General features: G+C 34.6%; 1 protein-coding gene across 1 annotated transcript; it reads right to left on the bottom strand.

Annotated features, from left to right (window-relative positions):
* Positions 1-407: 407 nt before the first annotated feature.
* On the bottom strand, positions 408-2787 carry LOC132031285 (subtilisin-like protease). Its single transcript, XM_059421190.1, has one exon. It carries the CDS (start codon positions 2764-2766, stop codon positions 514-516), a length of 2253 nt encoding a protein of 750 aa, XP_059277173.1. The 5' UTR covers positions 2767-2787; the 3' UTR covers positions 408-513.
* Between the last annotated feature and the right edge of the window lie 7639 nt (positions 2788-10426).

The following is a 10426-nucleotide window of genomic DNA, read 5'->3' as shown; positions in this document are numbered from 1 at the left end:
GCCAATAATATAATTACGAAAAACAGAAAACAACTCTCTGCTTCATCTCCTACTTAAACATTCTTTGCCATTGCTTACTAACTTTCATTCTTTCAAATCATTCATTCCTTTGGGTTGAGTTCTTGTGGTTGGAGAAATCAAAGAGTGCAACTTTGATCTCTAGAGTAGGCATTGTATCCTGGGGATAGACTTTCTTTTAACCATTTGCACTGTGTGGAGGAAATTACTATCCTAAATATAGTTTCATGGAAACGCCTTGCCTACTCGTTCTTTAATTTTCTGTTAGAATTATATTGTTCAGTCTTCACTCCATTGGATTATACTCAGAATTTTTTCTAGAAAACTTACAAGTGAAAGTGTAACATACAAATTAATTTCACAGAACAATAAAATCCTCTAACCAAATATAGAGTGAATACTTTTGTCACATGTTATTCAACAGTTTCTATTGAAACCACTAATATAGGCTTGTTATACATTGGTCGAATTACTAAAATGAGAAGAAAAATAAAACTAGAAACCAATTGTAGAGTCTAGCACAACCGCAATTGGACTTCTTACACAGTACTTATTACTAGTCCATTTCAAGAATCCTTGAACAACACCACCGTTTGGGCTATTAACTCTTCTTGAAAACGTCACTTGGTATTTCAACTTCTGGTTCAACTTTGAGAATTTGAGAGTCGTGGGCTTAACAGTCACGGAAACTCCCGGCGGTGATGTAATTTCCACACAGTAAGATGATTTAGCATCCCCAACGTTAGTCACTGTTCTCGTATATGTCTGAGAATTTTCTCCGAGTGTGATGGAGAATGAAGGATAATTTAGTTGTGCTTCAGGAATACGTTTCACTTCCTTACAGTCCACTTTGCGTTGCAGGAGGTTTCCCACCTGTCGATTTGTGTAATTCAAACCACACAAGTAAGGCAAGTAGTCCTTAAATTGGGTATCGTAGATTAGCCCTGGATCATTGGCTTTTGATGGATTGACATGTCCTGAACCAACAGCAAAGATGTTAGCCGGAAGGAGCCGCTCATCTAAGATGGGATCGTTGGCGAGGTTCACTGTTTTAGCGGTTGTCATGATTGCTGATTTAATAGCTGCAGGGGACCAAGTGGGATGCGCGCTTTTCAATAATGCTGCTATCCCACTGAGGTGAGGACAAGACATGGAGGTACCCGATATAATGTTGAAGGTAGAGTTTGTGTTTGCTTTGTTGTCAACTGAGGTAGGCCAAGCAGCAAGAATGTTAACACCGGGACCAATAATATCGGGCTTCAAGATTCCCGGACTAGCTAAGCTTGGTCCACGAGCTGAGAATGCAGCAACCACCGGAGCATCTTTATCACCGATTATTGTTCCTTGGAATGCAATTCTTGCAATTGGTTTTGATGTTGAGTTCATGTAGTCAAGAATTTCCATTCCATCTTTGTAAGTAATATACAGAGCTGGAAGGACGTGAGGATCGGCAAAGTTAGTAAAACCATAATCAGGGAAATTAAAGAGAATCATGCCAAAGCCTCCGGCATCCTTTACAGCTTGTCCTTTTTCAATATTGGAATAACCACCACCTGCCATGCACATAACAATTTTGCCTTTAATTTCAGGGTCATTCAGTGAACCCGTTCCGCAATAAGGGCTGTCAAAGTCGGTTGCATTCCGTGCAGGGGATGCAGGATCAAACAAAGGGAAAAATGTTGAATTGTGACCCTTTGGATGAAATGCTGATTCTCCCTCGTATACTTTTTGGTTTCCGATCTTAACAGTGGCCTTGAGTTTCCTGTCAAGAGTGCTTGCACCTACTGTAAGAATCCACGGAGCTTCATTTGATAAGGTGCTATCGTATGGACCATTATTACCTGCAGAGCAACTTACAAGAATACCTCTTTGTGTTGCACTATACGCCCCGAGTGCAATTGGATCATTGTAGAATGCCTTGCTACTTCCACCAAGGGAAAGGGATAGGATATCGACCCCATCATCAATAGCTGCATCCATGGCAGCTAGAATGTCACTGTCGGAACAACCAAATGAATCACAGACCTTATAAATGGCCAGGTGAGCAAGAGGGGCAATCCCAACTGCAGTTCCATTAGCATTTCCATACACATTGGCACCTTTTACAAAACTTCCTGCAACCGTGCTGGCGGTGTGTGTGCCATGTCCATTATCATCTACCGGCGATTCACTGCTTGTTGGGAAAGTCCTCGCACCAATGAGCTTGTTGTTACACTTTGTAGTGAAGTTAGATTCACACTTGCCCTTCCATTTAGCAGGCGGAGGAGGCATGCCTTTGTCGCTAAATGAAGGATGGTCAGGCGAAATCCCGGTGTCCAAGACTCCAATGATCACACCTTTCCCATAGTTGGCGTCCCCCCACAAGCCAATGTTTTGTTGCAATCCAAGAAAACTCGGAGAATGCGTAGTGTGTAGAAACAATATCCTCTGTGGCCACGCAGATATAAAGCCAGGTTTCTTCTCCATTTCCTTCACTTGTTCTGCTGACAATCTTGCTGCAAAGCCTATCATCACGTTGTGATATGAATATATCAAGTGCGGCTTTTCATCTAAGCCAGCAGTTGCTATTGTCTTTGGCAAGAAAGAATTGTACCAGCTTTCCAACTCCATTCTCGACGAGTGAGTGGAAATTTGACTTTCTGGTGATTCGACTTGAACTATGTACGTCTCCATTTCGCTCTGCATACTAGGCCATGAAAAACAACCAAGTATAGCAAAAATAAAAAGAAATGTTTTCAAGATTTTCATGGCTGCAAATGTGCTAGGAGAGAAAGAAACTTTGAACTAATAATGTACAATTAGAAACTGGAGTTTGATATTTTTGCATAATGTGTACTACTAGTATATATAGTTTGCTCTGCCCTGCATTTTAACTTGCTTGCTAATCTTGTACAAGACCCGGTAAACTCGGAGTGGAAGTTTTCTGAATTGTCTAATCAATTGGTCCCCTCTAGTTAATTAAAGTATTATTGTGTGATAAAAGGAGAATCAAAGAATTAAAGTTGAAGGAACAGTTAAAAAGGAAAAAGGAAAGGATGGTGATGTGAATTAATTAGGCTAGTTGAACGCTTCCCTAGAAATGATAAGTCTTAATGACCACATGGCTAAGCTTGATTGTCATAATCTTCATCTTAATTAAGAACAAACTTCCACTTGCAAAGCGGCAAGTTTAACTACATTGGGCTATTGACACTGCCATTTAGATAAATGATGAGTGTTCTCATTGGGAACTTAAACAATATTTTTTGTATTTGCTTTGACAAACCTGCTCTAAAAGCTACTATTACATCTTTTTCTTGTTACAACAATTATCGATTTCGACTTTCATGATCAGCGTCCTCTTGTTTTAATTGGAAAATACCCTTTATGGAATGTTAGTTAGCACGCAGTTTGGCACTAATTGAATGCACTTAATGACCATGTGCCAAAGCTTGATTCTCATAATCTTTCTTCTTAATTAAGACAAAATTTCCACTTGCAAAGCTGTAAGTTTCACTACATATTGGGCTATTGACATTGACATAATGATGAATGAACATTGACATAATGATGAATGATGAGTATTTTAATTGGGAACTTAACAATATTTTTTTTTTTTGGGTATTTGCTTTGACAAACATGTCGTAGAAGTTATTAACACCTATTTCTTGTTAAAACTATACTTAGCGGAATGATTTCGACCTTAATGATCACTGTCTTGTTATCTTATACTACGAGAAAATCACTGTTCTTTTGCTACTATCGCTGTCGAAAAATCACGATTTTCTAGTAGTGTTAGTCGACAAATACCATTTGTGGAGTGTAAGTGTGCAATTTGGCACTAGAAAACGTGAATTTTGCTAAGAAATTTTTTCTAGGGAGGTCTGTCGCAGATATGGGATTTTTGATGTAATGTCCGCCGGAAAAGCTTCCGATGAGCCAATTTTCGACCGTCATTATGCCAAAAATTTGCGTGTTTTTAGTAGTTAGTTAAGTTGGGAAGAGAGCTTAGGACAAAGGGTGACTTGAAAGTATTTTATTTTTCTTCTTAGTTAGTAGTGATCAAGATGTGATCTTATGGGTGGATCTCAAAACTTCACTTTCATTTCATAGTCAAAACATAGACATGTGAAAGTATATTAGAAGAGAGAATGGCGCCGGGTTACGCTTACTTGCAACGTAATGTGCCAACTTGTAAATGTGACGGCCAGCTAAATTTGACAATTGACCACAAAGAGCCTTGAGTTGGGTATAAGGTAGATGTTTAAGTGAGCAAGGGGATGGTATCCGGGCGGGGGGGGGGGGGGGGGGGGAGGTGCTGTCACTACTAAAAAAAGAGATTTTTTTCCACTGATATTCTGTGGGAAATTTGTGCTATAAAACATGATTTTTCCACCTTATTTCCACCGAATAATCTCACCGAAAAAACGCATGGTGGGAAACAGATTCCCATTGAAACGCTGAGAAACTTCTTAACTGTGAAAATTCTACTATTTAGATTTTTTCCACCGACATTCAGTGAAAAATAGCTATTAAAAATTTTTCAATGGGAAATCAATGAGAAAATAGTGATTTTTTTTAGTAGTGTGTTGCTCTCGCTAATTGTTGAACCGTAGAAATTAGTTATTAGAAAGGAATGAAGCGACAACAAATAAGTGAAGACCAAAAGAAATAGGTAGGATGTAGGAGATCCAATTAATGAAAAGGATATACTTAGCTATTCAAGCATCTTAAAGTCTATCATTGAAGATGAACCTGAAAAAAAAATATTGTTTTGCAATGGGGCGGAGGCCTTATATCAATAAAGATACTCTCTCTGTCTCAATTTATGTGATTTTTTTCGTTTTCCGAAATTCAAACTGTACGAACTTTGACTAGCATTTTAAGATATATTTTTTTACCAAATTGATATGAGAAAAGTTGCAAACTATAATAATTTTCATGTAGTTTTCAAATATACAAATTTTAATATTAAAATATTAAGCTAATCTAATCCAATTTAACAGGTAATAAAAATACCCTCATTAAATTTTTTAAATAATTCTTTTATAATAATGAAATATATTTTAAATTTTAAATATTTGAAATACCTTATTATTTTTCAAATTCAAAAAAGTTAGATTAGATGTATGCGTTTCTCTAAAGTAACTTCTTGTATTACTAAAATCTAGGTGAAGATAAATTTATTTTCTTTAAAAAAGTATGGAAAGGAAGAAACGAATTTGAAGAAGAGGTGACGTATAGTCAAGTTTTTGTACTTTTATCATTTTCTCCTTGCTTAAAATCTTAAAAGAGCAAAAACAACAAAAAGATACAAATGGAATAAAGAACAAAACCGGATCTCCCATCTATTACCCTAAATCTTCTAAATCAAGAACTTTTTATTTTCCCTTCTTTTTATCTCTATATTTTGAGTATCTTTTTTGTTTTTTTTTTTCTTTATTCCTAGAATTACCCATTTATTTTTCTAAAAAAGATTTATGTATTCCACTTCTTATTTATTTATTTTGACTCTTCTTACCTTTTAGAACCAGCCAATCTTTTCGGTATAAAATAATTTTTTCCCCTCAAAATCATCAAATTATACTAAATTGCGGAAATCTTAAAAATAATACATTCCTTACTTTGGAAGTTTCTCCTATAAATCCAATAGACATCTTCATGAAAAATGAATGACTTGGAAGAGATTATTCATATGAACTTAGAACGGGATCCAACCTTCAATCTATTGGAGAAATAAAAGACTACAAACGGAGATAAAGGAAGCAATAGATTTGGCAGGAGTACATTTGTGAACAATATGTTATACATTTAAGTCCTTATATAAGTTAAATCAAAAGTTTATATAACGTGCATTAATTTTACGCTATTTTAAATTGCTTATTTTTCACATCAATTTCTTACTTTCCTACTTCTTCCTGATCCTCTTCACTATCTTCGTCACTCTTATTTACTTTCTTGTTTTATTCTATTCATCAACCTAAATAAATTTGTGAACTATATGTATAAATCTAAGTCCTTGTATAAGTTTAAAATAAATATGTCATATAACGTGCTTTTTTTTATGTTGGTTCGAATTGGTTATTTTTCACATCAATTTTTTCTTTCCTACTTCTTCCTCCTCTTCGCTATGTTCATTGCCACATACTTTCTCGTTTTCATCTATATCAACCTAAATATATTTGTGAACAATATGTTATAAATCTAAGTCCTTATATAAGGTTAAAATAAGAGTTCATATTATTTTCCTACTTGTTCCACCTCTTTGCTAGCTTTGTTACCATTAGGGGTGTACAAAGTAAACCGATAAACCGCACCAAACCGATAAACCGAGTCAAACCGAGAAAAAAACCCGACTAGTGGTTTGGTTTGACTTGGTGTGGTGTTGATAATTGGTTTGGTTTGGTTTTAGCTAAAAAAAATCAAACTCGTTTGTATTCATTTTTATATTTTAACATAAATATATTTGTGTAATTTATAAATATTTCAATTTTTTTTCATAGTTTTTCATCTATTATCATATTATTCAAGTTGAACTTATATAATAAGTTTTATATCCTAAAATAACTCATATAAAGTCCAAACCAAAACCAACTCATATACTAACAAAAAGAATTTTAATTTACCCATAGAAATGACAATAATGTTGGATATCTATTCTTTAGTTTTGCATTTGGTTTAGAGAGTGAAAATACTTAAGTTTTTTTCCTTGTCATGTTTAATACTTATTAGCATTTTAGCATGACTTAGTATTTTTAGATTATGGTCATTTCTTTATGGCTTATTAATTAGCAATATTTATTTTAACCTATTATCTTTTGTTGAATATTTTAATACAAAACATTTTGTGTTATTTTCTTATGAACCACCTTAATTATATAGTTGTATCTTACTAGAGAAATGAAATCATTAAACAAAATCAAGAAGAAGAGAGAGAGTTAAAAACCGAAAGCATTTTAGATGAAATTAAAAAACCCGGCGTAAGGAACAAAGAATAAATCTAACTCCTCATTTTCTTCTATAATGTTAAAAATAAAAAATTCTTATAAAATCGTGCATTTTTTAAAAAATAAGGAATAAAGAATAAATCTAACCCCTTGTACTGTTATTTTTCACATTTTTGTACAACTTTTTTCTACTTATTTTTCACAGCAACTTTTTAGTTTTCTACTTCTTCCTCCTCTTCGTTATCTTCATCACCATTTACTTCCTCGTTTTTTTTTTTTCCATAAACCCAAATAGATTATCTTATCAAAGTCATTAAGAGATTGAATAATTAAACAGAATCAGGAAGAAGAGAGAGAGAGTAAAAATGAAAAAGCATTTTTAACGGAATTTAAAAAATAAGGCAAAAAGTGGCCTATATGACAAAAATCATACCTTGCAGAGGGTTTATGCCAAATAAACGATCCATCATCGATGAAGAAGACAACGACGCAGAGATATTAAGAGGCTTGGTCCAATCTGGGTATCAAAAATCTGCAGTTGAATACTCTAAGCAATCTCAAAATGTTCAACGAAAAAAGTACTACACCTTTTCCAAGAAAATGTAGTATTTCATGAATATATAATTTCATAATGAAGTAATTTACAAAGAAACGGATGCAAATTGTACAACAAAAACTGTAATCAATTTGGAGGGAATTTTACCATATGGTATAACGGTGCACTTCATAGGAACCTTGGCAGGGAAGAATTCACGTGGTAAAGAAACTCCTAACTAAGAAGAGTAAACAAAATATGAATCGTGTTTTTTTTTTTCTTAATGAAATAACCTCTTTATTTATGTTAGTTATGACGTAACGCACCTTTTCAAAAGTATCACAATTGGTTAGAAAGTTGTGACTGTTCCATTATTAGTTATGGCAACGTTTCGGTCCTTTTTTGGAAGGATAAAAAATTGAATATTTAATTAAAGAAATTAAGTAAAAGGCTAAAATCTGACAAAAAAGATAAATGTAAATACTGCATTTTTAGAGAGCCACATAGGCGGGCCTATGTCCTGTAATTATATATATAGATATAGATAGATAGATATAATTCCTTATATCTTTTGTCTCTGGAATACCTTTTCTTGGAACACAGCCCTTTACATTTCATTTCCAGCACTTGTCCTTCCCTTGTAAAAACACTTTTATGATTCGTAACTTTCCGTTGTAATAATTAAAGATAATTTTAATAAATAGCTTTGAGGGAATTTTAGTTATTTTAACATACTTTTAAACATTTCAATGACTTATTATCAGCTTTTGACATGTTTATCTAAATAAATTGCTATTTTATAAAATCAGTTTAGTTTCAACACTTGAGGTATATCAACTACTAAACTTTTCGCCAAACCAGCTCTTTTCTTTTATATAAAGTTTCCAGAAGAAAGAGATAGTTACACCAGTAAATTAATGGCCAGAGACCATCAAAGGATGTGGTACAGCAGATGGGGCTGCTCCTCCCTTAACCAGAGGTCTCGGTTTCGATCCTGGGTATGGAAAAATTCATAATAGGAAGCGCTTCCCCACGAATGGGGCTCTCCGCGGCGCGAATCCAAAAATCGAGCTCTAATGCGGATACCGGACATCGGAAACCGGTGGGAAATAAAAAAAAAAAAAAAGCCAGAGGAATTAGCACCCATGATTTCCCATGTTTTCTATTCTGTCTTTTTTCTTTTTTCTTGTAACGTTCTAAAATTGGGAAATTTTAAGTTTCTGTGTACCCTTGTACCATGTGGATATTACTTTGATGACTTAATTGTAGGGGTGGGCGTTCGGTTCTTCGGTTCGGTTTTATCAAACTTCGGTTCGGCTATTTCAGTTTCGATTTTTTGAATGTGGACACCGAACACCGAACCCAACTAGTTCGGTTCGGTTCTTTTGGTTTCGGTTTTTTGAAGTTCGGTTCGGTTCGGTTTCGGTTTTTTCTATTTGAATTTTTTGATATGATATTAGAAGCGATTCCATTTACATTAATTCATATTCTCAAAAGCAATAAAACATAAAACTGATAAATTGAAATCAAAATCAAACAAACGGGATACACAAAAACAAAAAATCATAACCATAATATAGGATTAGTAGTTGTTATATACATATAGTAAGAATAATTAAGAAAACACATAAAGGGCATACATTAATCGTAAAGACACATCCTATTCACCTTTCTTTGTTAAGGATATTTAATTTTCTCAACTGAAGTAGAAAATTAGGGATACAAAAGCAAAAGAGGACTTGTTACAATTCGGGTTTTTTTTTTTTTGGCTTAAACTTAATGGGCCTGGACTATTTTAATTTTTTGGGGTAATATAGTAAATTTCGATTTAAATTTCGGTTCGGCTATTTCGGTTTCGGTTTTTTGAAGGTTGACACCAAACACCGAACCAAACTAGTTCGGTTCGGTTCTTTCGATTTCGGTTTCTTAAAGTTTGATTCGGTCCGGTTTTTCGGTTTTCGGTATTTATGCCTAGCCCTACTTAATTGTATTGATCTTTGTATATCTGTCTTTATTGACGTGTCCTGTTTGCTACATAAATACTAATTCTAGTCTTTAGAATATTGAGTTAAGCACCACGTTAGTTAAGTCTCCAGTTAATGAGTAGAAATAAATATATCTTCCAAGAATCTAAGTACGGTCTGTTGGGAAGAAACAAGCAATAACCAAATTGCACGATGAGGTAACGGCGGAAGAAATACCCAAGTCGAAACTTCCCACACTATTTGAACCAAGAGAAGACAATAAACACTAGCACAAACGGAAATCCAAGCAGCAGCTATACCAACAATAAAATAGCAAAGCAAGCAAAAATAAATCGAATGGAAGAGACACCAAATTTACGTGGTAAAACCCCTTCAAGGTGAAGAGGAAACATCTACGGGACCTCCGGCCCACAAAAGCTCCACTATAATCAACAAGAGTTACAACAATGTTCTCCAAATGGCTACAACAACAAAGCCAAGCACGGAGCAACAATACATAAAAATAGCACCAAAACTAGTGAAGAAAGGAGAGAAATCACCCCAAAAAATGAGCTACTGTTCGTACTCAAAAACTGGAGCTACAGACCACAAAATCCGATCTCCACCATTGAAATCGAAGAACCAGATGTTGAGAACCCCTAGTTCAAATTTCAGCACGATCCAACGGTTAACGAATCGGGAAAGGCAATTTAAAGCGGACTGTTATAGCAGAAAATTTCTGGACGAAAATCTGCTTTCTCTCTCACGTTTTTCTCTCTATATGGCTGATATGAATTCACTCTTGTGTTCTAAAAATAAGACCTAAATTGATATATATAGAGAAATTTTTGGGCAAAATTGGCCTGGTCCAAATTGGATTGGGTTTTATTAATCGAATTCCACATAGGAAGGGAAAACCCAAAAACCTAACAATTCTCCCCCTCCCACATGTGGAGGAAACCGCCATCCTAACGAAAAACTAA

This window comes from Lycium ferocissimum, chromosome 1 (genome assembly GCF_029784015.1).
Source record: "Lycium ferocissimum isolate CSIRO_LF1 chromosome 1, AGI_CSIRO_Lferr_CH_V1, whole genome shotgun sequence".
Classification (NCBI taxonomy): domain Eukaryota; kingdom Viridiplantae; phylum Streptophyta; class Magnoliopsida; order Solanales; family Solanaceae; genus Lycium; species Lycium ferocissimum.
The sequence above is the reverse complement of the archived record's forward strand: the minus strand, read 5'-3'. Positions and strand labels throughout refer to the sequence as shown.